This window comes from Cajanus cajan, chromosome 2, assembly GCF_000230855.2.
Source record: "Cajanus cajan strain Asha chromosome 2, NIPB_CcT2T_4, whole genome shotgun sequence".
NCBI lineage: Eukaryota > Viridiplantae > Streptophyta > Magnoliopsida > Fabales > Fabaceae > Cajanus > Cajanus cajan.
In genome coordinates this window covers 6,364,058-6,385,150 of record NC_138518.1, presented here as the reverse complement: position 1 = coordinate 6,385,150, position 21,093 = coordinate 6,364,058, and the positions used below count along the sequence as shown (strand labels likewise).

General features: G+C 27.6%; 1 protein-coding gene across 1 annotated transcript; it reads right to left on the bottom strand.

Moving 5' to 3' along the window:
• Positions 1-9,350: 9,350 nt before the first annotated feature.
• Positions 9,351-20,557, bottom strand: LOC109818071 (reticulon-like protein B16). The gene is made up of 6 exons (XM_020383468.3): positions 20,225-20,557; positions 14,605-14,690; positions 13,938-14,118; positions 13,707-13,848; positions 10,791-10,860; positions 9,351-10,198 (listed from the first exon to the last, which is right to left on the bottom strand). Exons 2-6 carry the CDS (start codon positions 14,639-14,641, stop codon positions 10,068-10,070), a joined length of 561 nt encoding a protein of 186 aa, XP_020239057.2. The 5' UTR covers positions 14,642-14,690; positions 20,225-20,557; the 3' UTR covers positions 9,351-10,067.
• Between the last annotated feature and the right edge of the window lie 536 nt (positions 20,558-21,093).

Genomic DNA, 21,093 nt, shown 5'->3' with positions numbered 1-21,093 from the left:
CCTCCTTTTTTTTTATAAGTACATCTCCTTTATTTTTTTTTTAAATTTATAAAATATTATAGTTTTTTTTAAAAAATTTTAATTTTACACTTTCAACTTTCAATTTTCTACTTTCTTCTTTTTTTTTTTAACTTTTTTTTTTTATTTTTAATTTTTACATGTTACCAAAATAGGTGTGATAAAGGAAAGGTAAGAGGATGCATGTAAAAATTGAAAAAAGGAAGAAAGATGTGTGAAAAAAGTACTAAATTAAATATTATAGATATAAAATTAAAAATTAAAAACAAAAAAATTAAATATATTTTAAAATTTTAATTATTTTTTTTAAAAAATGAGGTGTACTTATAGACAAAAGGAGGTGTATATATCATGAACCATTATGCATTTGGACCAAGATGGCCCACTATACATGCTGGGCCTCAAGCCCAATCCTAAACACCTACAACATATTAAAAATCTCTACTTTAAAGTTATAAAATACTGATAATCGTTGACCAATGTGAATAACCAATTTTATTTTGGTATATTTTTTATTTTAAAAAAAGAAAAATAATAGAATTTTGAGGATGACAACTTAGTTACAGAGGATAAGATTGTAACAAAGATAAGTTTGTAACAGTTATTTGTGAAGATAATATAATTGTTCGTTAGTGACATCTAAAAAAATAGGATATTATGAAGTGGAATGTTAAGAATAGATAAGTTTGTTATGAACCACTTCATTTGTTTTTTTTGGCTTTTTAAGAAAAATAAACACACTCTTTAAAACGAACATGTCTCTTCACTGGTTTGTAAAATACAACGAACAAGTTTATGTTCATTTCATAATCACTGAATTCTGAATTTTGATGTTTCACAAAACTCTAACGAGACAAAGCAATTGTCCTTTGCTTCTCATAATAAGGTTTTTTATCCCGTAGTTTTTCTTTCATTTTGTTTTGTAATCATGGCTTAATACTCTATATATTTAAGGTTAGATTTGTATTATGGTTTGGAAGGGTTGCTATGACCTTTGTTTAATTAATTTTTTTTTAAGAAACATAACGTTTCAATAGATTTTGTTCCGGTTTCATTTTTGTTTTTATTACTAATTGCTTTTTTTTTTTGTTAAAAATGACGAATACAATATATTTTTTTTTACAAAAAATGAAAATGAGAGATTGTAACATTGTGTTTTCTAATAATTGTTATCATTTATAGTATTGAAAAATTAATTAAAAGAATGATGCTTTTAATATACATGACATTTGTAACATTAATTGAGTAATAATTCTACTTTTAATGTTTAAATTATATAAGTTTGTAAAATAGTTATTTGATATCATGCACTTTGTATACATTTACTAAACTATTTTAGAGTTTATCGTTGAGCGAAGAAAACATGTTATGGGATTTTTCATTGGGTGATCATAACTCATTGAATGACCAAAATCTCTTATAGATTCTAGCATTGGATGCGTTATGTCTCGTTAGGCAAACTCACATAGAAGCCACCACAGAGAATGTAGCGAGAATGTGATCCTAGGCAGAAGATCATTAGTCTTGGATGAACACTGAGTGAGCATTCATCCTCGTTGGATGAGATTATGAATCCCCTTCATGAAATTTCATATATTCTCTCATCAAATCCAACCACCACAAGCATGATCCATAGATATAAACTATTAAAAAACACCTAAACAACATATATATATATATATATATATATATATATATATATATATATATATATATATATATATATATATATATATAAGGAGGGATCTGTTTACTCTAGGAGTAAGTCTACTTAGACTTATTCCGTTTAATAAGTCATGTTCTACATCAAATTTAAAGTTCTTAATGCATAGATCAAATCTGCAAATTTTTTTTAAAAATTTGGAAATCATTTGATACTTCGTTTCATTAATTCAAATCAATGTATAAAATAATTTTATGATTATCCGTCAATTTGAATTAATGAAATGAAGTATCAAATGATTTTCAAATTTTCTAAAAATTTGCAGACTTGATCCATGCATTAAGAACTTTAAATTAAACGATTGGATCGTTGAAATTTGATATAGAATATGAGTTATTGAATGGAGTAAGTCTATGTAAACTTACTCCTAAAGTAAAAGGATCCTCTCTCTCTCTCTCTTTATCTCTCTCTCTCTCTCTCTATATATATATATATATATATATATACACATATATATATACACATATATATATACACATATATATATACACATATATATATACACATATATATGTCATGAATTCAACATCAGTTCTTACATGCAACATCAAAACTCATCGACTTCTTTGAGTCATAAGTTTTCATAAGCTTCCTTACACTTGAAGAACCCCAACTTCACAACTTAAAAATACTTTAAATTCTTAACAACACAGTAATGAGATAGAAGAAGAAGTTAGAAGAAGAAATGATCCTCTTTGAATCCAAAACTTATTTCTCTAAAACTTCACATACACATAATTATATTATAATATGATAATTAATATTATAATATCTATTATCTATTTCATAATTTTTTTAACCATGTACGCACACAAAAGAGAGATTTTAAACCATTATATTATTATTGCAAATATTTTAATTTTATCTTTCTCAAGATTATAATATTAAGAAAAATATTGTATCTTTATTATATTTATAAAATAAAGGTATAACACTTTATACGAATGATATATGTTTATCGAAAATATTTATGTTTTAATTTATGCATATATTTTATTACAATTATTTATATTTTATTTATTAGTATTTTAATTTATAATGATTATTTAATATATCATAATTCTTCATAATATATAAAAATTTCTTTAAATAGTTTACTATTTTTGCATTTTTATATCTCATTAATATTTTTGTATTACTCTTATTAATATTAGTAGGATCAAGACACTTTATGTCTCTACATTTTATTTAATAAAAATGTTTAAAAATTATTAATGTTTGATAAATCAATTAGTGTTATATTTGGTCTTCAACTTTAAAAGTCATTTTGAGTTTGAGTCTTATTTTTATGAAAATGATTAATTTTTAATATTAAAAAATTTAAAGATAAAATCGTCTAAAAAAATGCATATCAAATGAGAATTTTTTATATGTTATAAATTGTAATATTACATTAATGATTATTTTTATCATGATATTAAATATTCTTATTTTTAATTAATTAAATACAAAATAGTGTCATTAATATTTTTCAATATATTTACTATTAATAATAATATATAAGGAAATTGCTAACATATTCATTCTTTTTTTCGGTCGAAGCATGTTAGCATCGTACATAATTTTCTTTTTTAAAAAGAAATCAATCATTCTTGATTACAAAAAAATTCAATATTTATTAATAAAAAATACATTCTCTATCCTCTTCCCTCGTTTATCTCTCAAGTTCACCACCCTTCTGATCTAATGTGGTTGCTTTGCAACTCTCTATTTCCTCAAGGACTCTACCTTAAGATCCTCAACTGCCTTAATATTGTTGTTAGTCGCATCGCACCGTGCCTTTGTCAAAACACATCACACCTCCATGTTATATGTGTTTTTTATTTTTTTATTTTAAAAATAAGAAAGATTACAATAATGATCGTAATAAGGATTGAACCTAGGTTTTCATGCTTCTAATTACAATCTTCATGTTATATGTGTTTAGACGTGCATTAGTTGTTAAGAAGATATTAATAAATAGAATTAAGTGGTTATTAGATAAGATAAGGAGATGTTATTAGATTAAATTAGAAGTTATCTTGTAAAGATATATAAATAGCAACTCTGTATATTAAAAGGGGAAATATAATAATAATATTGTGCAGGAATTCTTGTGAATTCTATTTGATCTCATGTGTGAGTAATCCACGAATGAGTGAATGTGCACAAGTTAAGGAATGATCCATTCAATCCATAACAATCCACCATAACACTATTGCAAATTGCACTGTGCCTCCGCCAAAATCTTTTTGAGATCCAAGATGAAGAAACCATATAAAAGCTTGTAGAAAACTCAGTACATGCAGGATAAACCAAGTAATGAGAAACTCTAGCGTACATCACAAAAGAATTTGAGATTTTTGCAGGAAGGATCTTTCGCTGCCATAGATTTTGAATTTGAAGAATAAAAAGAAAATATAAAAAAATTATTCGATTGACATTATTGATTAACTAGTTTGTCTTATGATTGAAACAAAATAAAAATATCATTTGATATACTATTTCCATCTGAACCTTTTTAATAAGTGTAAAGGATATGTGAAAAACTATTGATCATATTTTAATGGTGGTGATACATATCATTTCAACACATATTCCTTATTTATGTTAATGGTGGTAAGACGTGATGCATGCTTCTAAGTTTTTTAAAATTATTAGAAGAAGGTTTTAATTAATTAAATAATTTTTGAAAAATATTTTACAAGTTTTTAATAATTATGAGTGGTTTTAATAAATATTTGTAAATTATTTTGTATATTATTTAATGAAAAAATATGTACTTTTATGATATTTTGTTATAATAAGTATTTGGAGAAAAATGTGTTTTTATTATAATTGTTTTATGTATTTGATTTATAATTATGTTGGCAAAAATTGTTTTTTTATATGTTATTTATAAGTTTTAAATATTTTAAAGAAAGGGAAGCATGATCATGGTTTAATTGTATTACTAAAAGTTAACCACGTGTTGGAGAATTTTAAAATGGGTTACATACATTTATGTTTCTCACATTTATTTTATCTCATATGCTTTGTGCTTTGAAGCACTAGGACTAGAGATCACTAAAGGTCACCTCAAAGATCTGCGTTCTATTCATTGAGGTAAGGAGGGAGTGAATAGTCTTGCTTTAAGCGTGAGATAATTGTTAGATAGTGAGATTGACTCCCAATCTCTAATATGTTTTTGTATGTTATGAGGGAGGAATCTTAATTCTATCTTGTAATTTATGAATTCGTGTTTGTACACTTCTTAATTATGTGCATTATATGTGATGTTTGAATTATATGTATAGTTGGTTTCGTATAATTTGAATTATTTGAAAATCTATGAATGTCTTTAGTTCTTGTTAAAGTAAAGTCAAGATTGATGTTAATTGCATGAATATGTGAAATTGATGTTAAATTTGAGTAATTGATAGTATAATAGAGTAATATTAAGCTTTATTCATGATTTTTACTGATTGGGTTGGACTTTTGGGGTTTTGGGTTCGTATTGTGTGATTTTCACACAATTTATAAGTTCCTCACAAACTGGTATGATGTCGGTTGTCAAATGGGCCAAGCTGGGTGCCATTTGATGTTGTTCCTACAATGTTACACGCTGGGCATGACATTAGTTGTGTCGGGTGCAAGTGTGATAGAAAAGGTTATATCCTCTCTTTGTCGGGTGTGAAAAACACTACGTCAGGGGTGATAACATCAAAATCACATTTTGTGGTCTTCATATGAATTATAGCTCTAGATGTTAACTTTCTAATACTATTGGAATCACCTATAAAGGAGGTTTAGAACTCATGTTATGATCAAATTAATGAGTAAAGGTCAGATTGTCAGATTTATGTTGAAATGTTACAGTTTTTTTTTATAAAATTTTTAAAGATAGTAGATGGAAAAATTAACTATTGAAGTCAACATAGAAGTTATAGATAATTGTATCAGCTTTCTAACAACATTAAGATCAATTAGATATTGTATTTGGACAACACGAGATCATAGAAGATTAAGTTATGAAAATTTAGTTTATGAATGGTTATGATAAATGACTTTACCTTTTAAGTGTTTGATCTTATGAATGGCTCGAGGTACCTATATCAATGTTTAGGAAAAATAAATCATGACACAGAAAAATTGTGAATAAGTTATAATATGAGTTGATTGTTAATGCTTTGAGGTGTTTTGATGATAGTAATGCTTAAGGAATTAATTAATGTGTGATATCATTAACATTGCCAGAATAGTTAAGTTATTAATGTAAATGCTTAGTTTCATGATGATCTGTTAGTAATTATGGTTGAGATATTAACATATGATTAAATGATATCATAACGATTTTATCTTGAGGTGTATTGAATGATTTTGTGTAATTGTTGCACTTAAACTATAAACATGTGACTCTTGTATTGATCATTAATATGGATAAATGAATATGATATGTTGAGTATGTACTTATGTTAATGTGAGACATGATTGATGTAAAGGATGTGAATTGGTATTGGTGTTGACAAATTGTTGTGTGTGAATCCTATGAGAGTCATGTGATGACAAATCATTGTGAATATACATAGAGATACATGATATTGCATCGAGTCTTGTGTGACATGCATTATATGCATGCAAATTGGCAAATCAATACATTATATATATACATATATACATATATATATATATATATATATATATATATATATATATGTTTGGTACCACATGCATATGCAAATCGTAGTCCGTGTATATTGCATTACGTGTGTGAATGTGTAGTGTGATGAGTATTATGGTGAATCGTGATTGGTCTAATTGTACCTTGTTGTTAATAATTTAATTGTATGTATATATTATTGTGTAGCGTGATGCTATTTTATTATTATGTGTTTGGCTATGTGACCTTATTCTATGTTGTGAGACAAAGTGAAATGTTTCTCACCCGCTATTTTTTGTGTGGTTTATGTATGTGTGTTTTTGTAGGTCAGGCTCAGCATGATGTTGATAATGCTGGTGGCAAGGCCTAAACCTTGTGTAGAATTGATCTGATAGGATGTGACATGGGGGCTCAGTTTAAGATTTTCCATTTATGATGTTTAGTTGTATATTAAGATATAATGTTAGACTTATTTTGTAATGATTTTATTAGGAGCTATTGTGGGAGTACTAACATGTTTAATTATTATGTGATATCCTCTTCCAGACTTGATACTATCGAGTTGGTTATTTATGCATGAACTCAATTATTTTTGGTTAAAGAATTTCTTTATTATGGTTATTGTTACATGCAAGATTAAAGCGTTTCTTTATTATGGTTACTGTTACATGTGAGATAGAAGATGTCACATTTAGTGGTATCAGAATCTGGTTGATTCAAATTGGACTCTGTGTTATGTGTCACGACTACGTGTTCTATGTGTATTCTAATGTGTGATTGATTGTGTTTCATGATATGTTTACTTACTTTGAATCCTTTGATTATTGGTTGTTTGCATTCTTCTTGCTTATGTAAAAAGTAGTGATTATTGGTGGTATCATTTATGATGCAAGTAAAGGTGCTAGTGGTGGTGGATGATGCTTAGATGCTATTCTTTGGGAAACTATTGGGAATTTGTGTGATAATGAACCTTTTAGTTGTACTTTTGATTTTTGTGCAATTTATTCTTTCATGTCACTTGTTCGTTGTCGTGACTAGATCTCATAAAGAACATACATGTTGACTTATCATGTTTCTTCTTAAGGAAAGTTCTACACAAATTGATGGTTAGACCCTAAAAATCTCACCAGCTTTGGAATGCCCAATAACTAGACTAAACCTCCACTAGTGGTTTTCAAAAAAGTATTTTAGGTTTATGGAGTCTTTACCGATATTTTACTCAAAACATTAGAAAAAGAAAAGGTTTTCAAAAAATCAACTTTGGCTTACATAGCCAGAGTTGGGTTTAAGGGTCGGTTACATGGAGGGAAGGTGTTAGACACCCTACAACATCTAAAATTAGTACCCCATGACAAATTTATTAACAAAACAATATTTTAATTTACATTTTTACCCCTATTTATTCAAATAAAAGTGATTAAACAATTACATTATGCAAACAATTCTAAACATGTATTCAAAAGTAGTAAAGAAAGTAGTAAATAAGAGTTTATAAAAAAAAAACCTACAAGGCTACACTTTCATAAATTTGAAACTTGAGAACGCTTTTTGGTAGTCCTTTGGCACTCTACAACAATTCCCCTCAAACACTCAAGAAAACTTTTAACTAGAAAAACTCCTAAAATCCTTGTAAAGGCTAAAGGTTTTCTTAATCGAAAATTTTCAGAACATTATTTTGAATTAGTCGAAAAGGAGTTAGAGAGAGGGAGAGAAGTGTAGTTCCCCCTTGCCAATGGGTTACTTATATAACCAACTAGGAGGCAAAATCCTTAGAGAATTGTTAGATATGGGACTTAGTCCTTTGAGTTTTTCTAGATGGGGGACTAAATCCACAAAAAACAAATTTTTAAGGTGTTGTACGAGGTCTCTAGAGAACTCGTTAGCCATTGGATTCTGCTGGTTTTTTGATAGTATCTTTTCATGACATTGATCTTTAACTTCAATAGTGAAATCATTGAAATTAGGTCTGTAATGAGAGGTACCATGAGAGAAAAAATGTTGTCCGAAAAAAGATTGTTATGCACTAACCAGCAACGGTTTTGACCCCTAAGTGAATTTTTTAACCGTTGGATCAGGCTAAAATTTGAATGATATCCTCCTAAGACATTTGTCTTCTATCACAACGGTTGGATTAGGAAAATCTAGTCTGAGGTATGAGATGACCTCTTCTTTATTCATCTTGGACATTTATTGAGCTTCTTCGGAGTCTTCTATGGTCACTCCTCTGTAGCTCAAGAGTTTCCAAGTCTTTATTTTTTGTGCCCTAGACTAAAACTGGTGTACATTCGTTTGTCAAAATTCAATTGTTTGTATTATCCTAATTTAATATCTTATTGGTGCAACTCTTTCTAATGGTCTTGTTTGTATTTTTATTGCCTATTTGTAATGTCTTTTGCTACTGCTTGTTGAAATTTTATAGTTGACTTGAGTTTGCCTCTTAGTCAATTAGACATAATCATTGATACAAACTGTTTATCTTTCAACCATGTTCTATATGTTTTTATTGATAAAACATTGTCTTTAATGAAGTACGGGTATCGAGTAATGGTTGTCAACCAAGTTAGAACTTCGTTAAAAGAAATATATAAGTATACATGATCTTTTTTATTGGGACATAAGAATATAAATGAGCTAAGTGATATCCCTTTAGTTAGAGAACTTCTAAGTGTTTTTCTTAAGGATGTGTTAAGTCTACCACTTGGAGATAAAGTAGTTTTCTATGAGTGGACTAGGAATACCTTTTGTGTAACATGATAAATGTGATGATAATTTCTTCGAGTTAAAGAGTACATGGATTACCGTACTTGCCTTAGTTTCCCTAATCCTAATAAACCATGTGGTGCTTGTGGTGCCTATGTGTTTGAGTGACTTGGGGAAGAAATAAATGAATTTGAAGAAAATAGTTTCAATGCCTTATGGGTTACCTTTGGAAGTCCTTTTGTTGATAATAAAGGAAGGTAGAGGAGTATGAAGCTAAGTATGAATTATTGTTGTTAAATCCAAACCCTTTTATGTTTTAATTATGACAAACATCATGAACAAAAGTCATAAGCCTTCTAAGTGTTTATGCTATTGATGAGTATGCTTAGTGTATTTAGAACATCCATTAAAAGTAAATTCAAGATTGATTTAGATTGGCTCTTAGAAGGTGGACGAGAAAGAATAAGTTTCAGGCAAATAAAATAGAATCAATATGACATAAATATCATAATGAAACTTTAGAATGACTCATAATGGATGTCTCAACCATGCAGTGAAAATCTTGAGAAGACTATGAAGTCCATTTGTTTGATATTTTGAGTTCTAAGAATTCATTTGAGGAGATCTTGGTGGCTATGAAAAGCCTGAAGGTACGAGTATGCTAGCATTTTCCTTTATATAATACTTATAAAAATATTTATTTTAATTATGTTTATTATATTTTATATATTTATTATAATTTATTTATTATTAAGAGATAGTTATTTGTCAAATATTTAGTTTTGACAATTTGTGACCTGTATTTGTCATCAGTATAATTAACCTGTATAAAATTTTTCAACATATATAAGAAAATGATTGAAAAATATAAATTCAAAATCCTCAAACTTCTAAATTGTCCCTTATACAAATGAAACAAGGACCTGACAAATTTAACCAACAAAATAAAATAATTGAGTAGTGAATTTTTTCAAAACAAAAATGAATTGTGTCGAACAACTTTGAAAATCATGTCTCTTTGTCCTTTGATATATAATGGGTCAGTCCATTGAAAGCACTTTCGTCTACTACTGTATAATGCTTTGAAGATTGACAATGTTTGTTGTACAATGCAGGGATAGTAATCATCATGAGAGTTCCTGTCACCATTAATGAGGAATAAACAAAAATAAATAAATAAGTCAAAAGATAACAAATGCTCAAGATTTTTTGATTTTTAGTTTTGATAAAATTTCTTATAAGTAATCAAGATAGTATATAGTTACAATTCAATGGTTAGATTGATAAAAATCACATTTTGTATAAGATCAATCATAATGTAATAATCAGTATAAGTATAATTTAATCCCTACACCACACATAACCAACTTGTAGTGAGACATGAAATATTTACATTTGTTGTTAAAGAAAATCAATTTTCAAAATGACTTTTCACAAAACAAAACATAATAGATAATGAATTTAAATAGAACAAGTGACACACATGCAACCAAATTCTAAAGTAATCATATGTGTGGAAATATCTAATCAGGTAAATGAAAACCATGCAAATGCAATATGAGTTTGAAAAACATTACATTGCATTGAAAAATGCAATTAAATGAAAGCCAAAAGATTTAGTAAAATACCTTAAATGTAGCATAAAATTTACAATTAATGAAAAAAAAGGATGATCTCAATTAAAGACATTGCAAATTTCTTTTCATATATGGACTTGTGAAGCAAGCATACCAATATATACTAGTGTGAAGAAGGAGATGATGTTACAAATGGTAGAAAAGAGCCACAAACAAACCACCACCTGTCATGTAGACAATAGATAACAAACATTGAATCATATTTGTTCATTTTTCAGCAAGTCATATATGCAATATACGATCTCATTTCTAAATGTGAAAATTGCATTGTTATAGTATAATAAAACATAATAAGAGACCATAAGATTTATGACATAAAAGACCAAGCTTGTTAACACCATTGAAAATAATGATATATTAGAATTTGAATTTTTGTTTAACTCAACCTTAAAAGAAAACTCATGAAGTGAGGACTCCACTCAACTTATATACACTATTTTGATTATATTAGTAGTATATGTGAAATCTCTAATAAACTTTTTCACACTGAGGACTAAACATCTTAGACATGAATTCTAAAAAATTAGACATTTAGAAGTAGTCTGATCACAATTTGATGTGAATGATGCGATAGACCTTACAACAATTACGATGATTGACTCTCAAGACCCAAGGGATAACAAAGATAATAGTTAATGCTATTTTAGGTCTTAATCTTGATTTTTCCCCATCAATCTTGTAGTTGCAATCCTTTTCTACATTTTGACAAGTGACAACCAAGATAGATGATTATCTCCTTGAATCATCTAGTTGTATGCAATTTCTACTTGATTTATTATGACTAATTGACTCCTCAACTATTAAAGAGAAAACACAAAAGTTTGGCTCAAATACCACCTTAGAACTTGTGTTTAGGGTTGGACTTAACTCAATTTCAAAAGCTAGCTCATGGAGAGATAATTGCCCCCCTTCATATATACATATATATATTCACACACGCATATACATACATACATACATACATACATACATACATACATACATACATACATATACATATTATTTTGATCATATCACTAGCTAATGAGAGATATATAAAATGATATATTTGAAGAAAGTTCAAGGAAGATACTAAGTTTCTACTTGAATAAGCTTTTCTAGAAACACTTGTAGAAAGAATAAAGAAATGAAAAATACAAAATAAGCTTATCCCATAAGCTAAAAATTAACCTATGGATAAGTTAAAGGTTCCATTTGAAAGAACTTATAAACAACTTGTTTGAACTTATCTTATTTTATAAGTGTTTGTGAGCATGTTTGGAAGAATTTATAAAATTATCTTATGACTAATTCATAATAAGTTTTTAGCTTATTTTCTCAAGCTCCCTATGATGTTCAATATAGTTTATGAAAATTGAAAAGATTAACCTCTAAATCTTGCTAGGACCAAAACATGTGAATTGTATCTATTTCTTACTTTTTTTCTCCTAAATTTATGTTAACTCTTATATATTTTCATAAAATAATCAATGAATTGATGAATTTAATATTTTTTATACATATAATACATGAATATATTAGTATAAATATTAATTTTTATATAAAAAATTATAATTATTTGTTGCTTGTAAATTTGTTTGTTATAAGCTTCTTTGTTTTAAACCAAAAAATAGAATTTAATCAAATAAGCTTATATTTATATAATTTAAATAATTATTTTATTATGGTTTCTTTAGTTGTTTAATGGTTAAAATTTTTTAACGTGATTAAAATTTTATATTTTAATCATGTATTGGTTAATTTTTTATGGGACAAATTTTTAATTTTGTAAAAATGATTAGTGTGATATTCTTTTATTTAAAATTAATGATACTTAAATTTGTAACTTCAAGAAAATAAAAAATGATAATTGGTGATTTATGATTTTGATTTTTTCTATATTTATAATGTTATTATATCCATGATGCAATTTATTTATTTATTTATTTATTTTTACTTATTTTTGTATATATTTGATTTTTTTTAATTTTTTTTAATTTTTAAATGTGTCGTTTTATAAACACACACACACGCACACACACATTATGAACTTGTTTAAAAATTCATAATTAGGTTGTTTTTCTAAACGAGCACACACACACATATATTGAGAACTTGTTTAAAAATTCTTAATTAAGTTGTTTTTCTAAACGAGCCAAAAAAAATTAATTTTTTTGAAGTAGGTAAAATCATATATATATATATATACACACACATATATATTATGAACTTGTTTAAAAATTCTTAATTAAGTTGTTTTTCTAAACGAGCCAAAAAAAATTAATTTTTTTGAAGTAGGTAAAATCATATATATATATATATATATATATATATATATATATTATGAACTTGTTTAAAATTTTTTAATTAAGTTGTTTTTCTAAACGGGCCAAATTTTTTGTTTGTTTGAAGTACCTAAAATCATTTAACTTATTCAAAAAGTTAATTTTAACTTTTGCATAAGATAATTTTAACTTATAAGAGAAGTTTATTTCATTTTTTTTATATAAGTTTCTATAAAAAATATTTATTAAACTAGGCATGACAATCTAACCCGCCCTCGTGGGTACTTGCCCGAACCTGCCCAGATTTGGATGGGAAAAACTCGTGTTTATCGGATTTGGATTCGGGTTCGAGTTTTTCCCGATTGATAAAATCGGGGACTGGGGCAGGGAAACCCGAAACCCGCCGGGTATGGGGAAGAGTACCTAGATTTTACCCCCAATGGGTATCTGGGGTGGGGGCTGGGGCGATTTAAGTTTGCGGGGCGGGAAACATAAAACCTGTCCCTACCCTGCCCCATTCCCATGCCTAATCTAAACATAATATAACAACTTTTCTATTTCATATGGTTATCCAAACTTATATGTTATCCTAGTTTAGTTCTACTAAAACATTCTTTCATAAAATATCATATGCAACTTGTTTTCTTTAAAACAAGAATAATATTTTTTTAAAAATTACTATTTACTTAGATCATACTTCCCTAGGCCATAATCTCTAAAATGTTATGACTTAAAATAAAACTAACCTTGATAAAAGTTATAAAATTGTTTCCAACAGTAATTTCATGAGCTATAAGGAGCACATTATTGAATTTCACCCGAAAGGAAGCTGCTACATCATTAACCATCTCCTCTGACACATATAGCTTAGGTAAAGTTGGGGGTTGTCTACATGAAGAAAAAAGATACAAATGATATTGTTAATGTTATAAAAGATGAAAATATCAAAAATGCACATCTAAGAGTATTAATTGTACTTATTTCTCAGGGCAGCATAGTTTGCCTGTAAAAAATATATTACGATCAAAACCAATAAGACATCTGAACAAATTGTTAAAAATGGTAATCCGGTCCACTCAAATAGGATCCAAGCAAGTGTTGCAAGAACAATGACACCTAAGGAAACTCGCCATCTCTTCCACAATAGAACATCAGCAACTACAACAGGGACACAAGAAATCAAACATTAGGACTAATATAACCTAGTGAATCTAAAAAACAAAGATATGCAAGCATGCAATGTTATGCTCTATTTAGCAAATTTATCCAAGTTTGTTAGATAAATAAAGTTTAATCTATTAAAATAAATTATTATCTGGTTTGAATCACATCTTCAAAAAGGAAAATAAAATAAAATTTAAACTCAACAATTTCAATCCCAAATCTAAACCATTAAGATTAGATTAAGTTGACCTACACAAAAGGTTAAAATATGAAGAAAAAATAAAACAAGAACGACAATAAGAACATGATGAAGCAAAATACCAATAAAAAAATTCTATAGAAGATTGAATAACTAATCAAGTAAGGAAGAATTCATATATGTGCATGTGTGTTTCCAATCATCTATGTCTCCACTTAAATGACTAAATATCATCATTTTCAAGACAATCTATGACCACTTATCTGAAAGCTACAACATACCAAAGGCAGAAGGAAGTTGTGTGTCTAACTCGGACATGAAATGTAACTTTCCAGAAGTGAACTCCAACCAAGAAGATAACCTAAACCTGAACGTATATATTAACAAGATGAATTACTAGGACAAAAAATCAATGTTCAAAATTCAATCATCTTAGCCAAATAATAACAATTTTATGAGTACAATGCAAGAACCCTATACAATAGAAAAACAAATAATAACCCAAGTTTTAGTGGAAAGTGGAAACACAAAGAAATGATACAAAACAAATGGAGACTTGTTAGTTGTTTAAAACTGAGATATTACTTTAAGTTAAACTACTAAGACAAAAGTCATAATGATCCTAAGAACTAATTTAGTATTGAATATATTGAAATGATGTTTTGTTATTATTAGGATTGATTTGTTATGATATTGTTTGTTTACGTACATATTTTTCTAGTATAATTAACATATATTGAGGAAATTTTTTTTTGTATACTCGTGTATATATTTTCTATTGGTACAATAATGAAAAGGCAAGAATTACACTACAATTCTTCTTCGTATATTACCAAAGCTAGGTTTGATATGCATCTCTTTGCAATCACAATTGAGGAAGGAAACAAGAATAAAGTGATGTTAGGGAAAATAATTTCACCTTATGACATCACTACAAATGACAATCAAGGAAGTCTTTTGACACATGTTTAATGGAAATGAGAGACTTTTGCTGCTAAAGGATGCAATATACTAACTAAAGCAAATGTTGCTAAAATAGAATCAAGCATAATGATAACAAATGTTAATAAGTATACTCTTAGTGGACTTAATGTGGACTAATGACAAACATTGGTGAATCTATCAAATAATGTTAAATTAGGAACTATTGAAAAGCTCACTGTTAAATATGTCATTAAAGGTAGAATACTTTGTTGATGTGAGAAATATCTTGGAATGCCCATAGGGTTTCTAGATGGAAGGAAAATTTTTGCTACTAGGGAAGGGATTCTGGTTCTTAGTGATACTCTAAAACTAAACTATGTTTTCTATGTGCCTAGGTTGAAATGCAATATGATTTCAAATAACTTATTGATGAATTAAACTACATGGTTAACTTTATTGAAAAATTATGTGTTATGAAAAACCGTATCTCAAGGATAATGACTTGAATAGGTGAACAAATAAAGGGTCTCTACTACCTATAAGGGATGGTTATTGTTGTCATTATAAAATCTGATGGTGGAAATGTTTTGATTTGCGGCATAAGTTATTGGACACCTGTCTCATAAGGTTGTAGAGTTGGTCACAATTATTGGTTCTAGTAAAAGTAATGAGTTATGGAATAAAGATTATGATGTTTTCCTTAGAGCTAATAAGCTAAACAATGTAGAGAAAGTTTCCTTATTAACACTAATAAAGCATCATAGAGTTTTCAATTAATCCATTAGTGACTTATAGGGACAATATAAATCTATATCTCATTGTGGTTCTAGATATTTTTTTTTTACTATTATGGATGATTATTCATGAGTTGTGTGGATTTATCTTTTGGAAGTAAAGAAAGAAGTTTTTACATGCATGGATTAATTTATTAACATGGTAGAACATTTATTTGGTTAAGAGGTGAAATTTGTGCATAAAAACAATGGTACAAAATTTGTATACATGGATAACTATTTCCAAAACCATTGTATTATACATAAAACATATTATACTAGAATTCCATGACAAAATGGAAGAGAATAGAGGAAGCATAGACACATCCTTTATGTTACTCGTGCTCTACACTTTCAAGTTCATCTTCCAATTGAGTTTTGGGTAGAATTTATTCTAATTGTAGGATACTTAATCAACCACACACCTTGATTTGTTTTGAATGGGAAAAATCCTTATGAGATGTTAAATAGAAAATCGCTATCTCTCAATCATTTATGCGTGTTTGGGAGCTTGTGCTATGTGCATAACTAAGATTCTAAAGGAGATAAATTTGCAACTCACAAACAATAGTGTTTTTTCTTGGGATGTCCCTATGGTAAAAAAGGTTGGAGAGTTTATTATTTGGAATTGGGTATGTTCTTGACATCTATAGATGTGGTGTTCTCAGAAAATGATTTTCTTATGTTGATTTGCAAAGTTTAGTGTTTGAAAAAAAACTAGATAATCTTGTATCTTGGAGCAATGTTGATGATGATAATGAAATGGAGATTGTGCAATCTAATTCTAAAAATAGAAGAATGTAGTCTCTTTGCAAGAACCATAAGCTCTACATGTAGAATGTCATCATATTGAGATCAGTGTATAAGCTAAGAAAAAAGTTAAAAAATGGTTATATTTACATATATGATTTAATGATATATAAATCCAATTTCTTTATATATATATATTTTACCTTTTAGTAATTCAATTTATTATCCATTTGTGAGTCAACCAAATTGTGAAATTGGTAAGAGAAATAATTAAGATTAGATAAGATTTCTCCTATGAATCAACATTTAAACATATATGATTTTCAATTAACCTAAAGAGATTATTTTTAGATTCATACAAATGTAGTTGATTTCAATATATTCAAATATCTTAAAAATTATATACATACATACATATATATATATATCTATATATGAATGGATGGATGTATGTATGTATATTGGTTAAGGGTCTGTTTGGTTTAAAGGAGGAGCGGGAGAAAAAAGATTTTAATGGAGGGGATAGAAGGGAAGGGAGGGAAGGTGCTAAAAATTTTGTTTGGTTAGGAGGAATAGAAGAGAAGAGAAAGGTAACCTTTTTCTTGTTTGGTTCATAAGGGGAGGAGATGGATTTTAAAAACTAATTTACCTTTCTATTCTTATAATTTTAAATTTAATAACATAAATATAAAGATATTGTATTAATCTCTCCCCCTCCAAATCCCCCCAATATCAAAGAGTAGCTAAAATTAGGTTAGGAAGGATTTTGTTCCCTTTCTTCCCCTCGAATCAGACGTTATGTAAGGGTGAACCTTGACACAATAGTAAGGTTGCCTTATGAGTCACATGTTAAAATTTTGAAAATATGAAATAATATTTTTGTTTGTAGAAGCTAATGATGTGTACATTAGTCACCTAATTACATTAGGTGATAACTTCACATGCAAGGTTACCCTCTATATATCCACCATTCGTCATTGTTGTTGATACACATCCATGTTTGATTGACATCAATGGACTACAACTAATATCTTGAAGCTTTAGCTAATGTTGATATGATGCATAATTCTTTTATTCAATAGAAAGTGCCATGATCACTTCAAACAAAAATAATTAAGAATTTTATCACATTGTTACTATGGTTATTGCAAGTATAGAGTAACTCTAGAAAATGATTAACATCTTTGACAAAATATTAACTTGTTTGTGACCTTTGGTATCAATTTTATGATGGTGCTACAATCATCATACATCCCAAGGTTTTTAACTATGCAAATATGTGTTGGTAATGTATTTTTTTAGGCCATATACTAAGGAAAACTTTTCATAGTGATATCTACAATAATTTTCCTATTGTTCACCTTCCATATCATGCAACACAATTAATTATATACTAGGTAGATAACCCAATGACTTAATTATCATAGATAATTGTTGGACTTTCTCATAAATATAGAAATACTTTGGATGATTGTTTTCTTCTAATAGAAAACATGGTTATCATTTTTTATATTTAGCCAACTTACCCTAGATTCCTTGTAATGTTTTTTTTGCCTAATCATTTTCGAATCTTCACTACTTTATCCCACCTCCTTTCCTTTGGCATACATATTTAATAACAATGTATATGTTTTCTAACCATTAAGAGTTTATTTGTGTGACATTTTATAATTTGTTTACCTATACCATAGTTTTGATGAACATGGCATGGATTAAGCAAAGTACATCAAGCGTCAACATCCAACATAATTAACTTATGTTGTCTTCATAAAGTTTTCAACCTCATCAAGACGACCAACTTTGCATAACTATGAAACCATACATGGTAGTGCTCTAGTCTAGGGGGAATGTGGCATGTTTTCATTATTTTATAAAAAACATAGAACTTTCTTGTACAAGATCCAAATAAGCACAAGCAAGAATAACCCCAATAAAGTTTATATAATTTAGAAGTTTATTATCACATATCATGTCTTAGAACACTAGTAAAACTTGTTTGCCAAGTCTACGATGGGAATGAATACATGTCATAGCATTCCAAGTAATCACATATCTATATACCGTGTTTGAGAATACATTGTACATAGAATCAATATTTTCACTATTGGAATACATATTAATCAAATCATTTTCCACAATGTCATGATTTTTAAAACATGATTTGACTACTTGAGCATGTAATAACACTAAGTCTTTGAGCCTCCAAACATGCATAAACATTTAGCAGAACTACAACAATGTTATGATTTGGTAGAAATCCTCTAGCTTCATCCTTGTAAATATATTTAATTTTTCTTCTTCAAAATGTTCACTTCGAAATTAAGCAAATGACTGTTTATGCAACCATATTTTAATTTTGCAATCCATTAAAAAGTTTTCTTGCATTTAAAAATTGGCCACATTTCCCATATATGTCTATCAATATGTTATTAACAAAGACATCAGATAACACATTAGCTTCCAACAATTGGACACAAATTTGAGAACTTTTAATCTAAGCACAATGGTTCATGAAATGACATTGAGATATGTAAATTGTAAAACAATACCAAGTTACATATTCATCCACAATCTTGCCTATAACTTTTGTAACATCTTTTCTACACCAGATTTCACTAGTGCACTCAAAATATAATTACAAGAAAATATATCATATGTGAGATGTGAAAAAATATATGCATGTTTCACATGTTGACAAAACAACAACCCAAACTTCAACAATCCACAACATCATGGGCTTAGGTCAAGTTGATTTGGGTTTAGGAAAAATACATCAAAATTTATTGGTTTGATTATGTTCGGGCTAAAAGAATTTTGATTGGTTTACCTAAACCAAATGATTTCAGTCAATGTTTTGGAATTTCTTAAATCAATTAATAAATAAATAAAAATTAAATTATAAAATCTGCAAAAACTAAGAACCTTCTATACATACATTGATAATGTTCCTTGTTTCAATTAAAATGTTTTGTTCCTACCACAACGTAGTTCCACCTTCGAAACATCAACTTTTGGCTCAATAAAAGAAGCAACACATATGTCACTAGTCAAGGTTTTAATTTGAGGTCTAGCCACAATTTCAATATGATTGTAGTAAATTTCAAGCAAATTTGGTCAACGTTGCCACATTGATGAAGAAATGTGGTTGGTTGTAATTTACAGTAGTTCAAAAACCTTGACATTGTAACCAAAATCCCAGTCCCAAGTGATTTTTTTAAACCTTTTCATAGTCAAATACATATTAAAGATGGACCCAAAAAGTGCTATATATGATAATTGTATAGAGAACTCATATTTCATTATCTGTGTAACAAAGGTGCAGTATATTTAATAATAGAGAAACAAAATCGAGTGTGTGAACCCAAATTCTTATCATAAGAGACACAAATTAAACATCATCATAAGGCTAAATACATGCATAATGAAAACTAGTAACAATAAATGTTGTTAATACCTGAACTGTGAGTATCAGAGGCAATTCTCTAGGGTTTTTCATTTTAACTCAAAATTGACAGCAAGTGACGAAGAAAGCAAATTGGAATTATAGGATCCATAGTCAAATCTCTTGAGATCTGAAATTGATTATCTTGGAATCCAACTTGATACTTTCCGCGTTGTTTCTTGAGATGAAACAAACGATAATAATTGGCTAGTTATTACTGAAATCGCATTGAGGCATTGTCATATTACTTAGAATCCAAATTTGAAATTATTGTTGCAACTAAAATTGATTTGATTTTCCATAAATAGTGGTTTGTTAAATAGGAAAAAAATATCATGAGTCATGATAATATCAAAATTTTTAATGTTACAAATTGTTACTTTCTCACAATTTTGAAATGTAAAAATTTACTTACAGAAATTAACCTTTTAATTTTAAAAAATATTTTTTAATGAATTATTTGAAAAATTCTTTATAGTTTAAAGATCTATTTAATAATTTAATCTAAAAAAGGAAAGAAAATATGAATAATCACTAGTATTTTAGTTTATATAATACACAAAATAAATATTTTTAAAAAATAAAATTTATAATAAAGAAATATATTTAAACATATAGATTATATCATAATTCAAATATATAATAAATACGTAATTTTGAATATAAATTATATTAAAATTTATGATCAATATTATATACTATGATATAATGTTATTTTTAATTTTTAATATTTTTCAAAATAGAAAAATTTAAATTTAGAAATAAATATGTAAATGATAAATTACAATATATACCATGTTAATTATTATTTTTTTTACGAAATTTAGCTGAAAATCAAAACTTAAAAATTACTCTAATAGAATAGTAATTCTTAAAAAGAC

What these genes read in the sequence shown, in the direction of transcription:
- LOC109818071 (XM_020383468.3), bottom strand. Translation starts at nt 14,641, where the DNA reads ATGTCCGAGTTAGACACACAACTTCCTTCTGCCTTTG. An exon ending in ATTTTATAACTTTTATCAAG is followed by an intron (nt 10,861 to 13,706) that starts GTTAGTTTTATT and finishes TCTACATGACAG; the next exon opens with GTGGTGGTTTGTTTGTGGCT. An exon ending in CTTCACACTAGTATATATTG is followed by an intron (nt 10,199 to 10,790) that starts GTATGCTTGCTT and finishes TAATGGTGACAG; the next exon opens with GAACTCTCATGATGATTACT.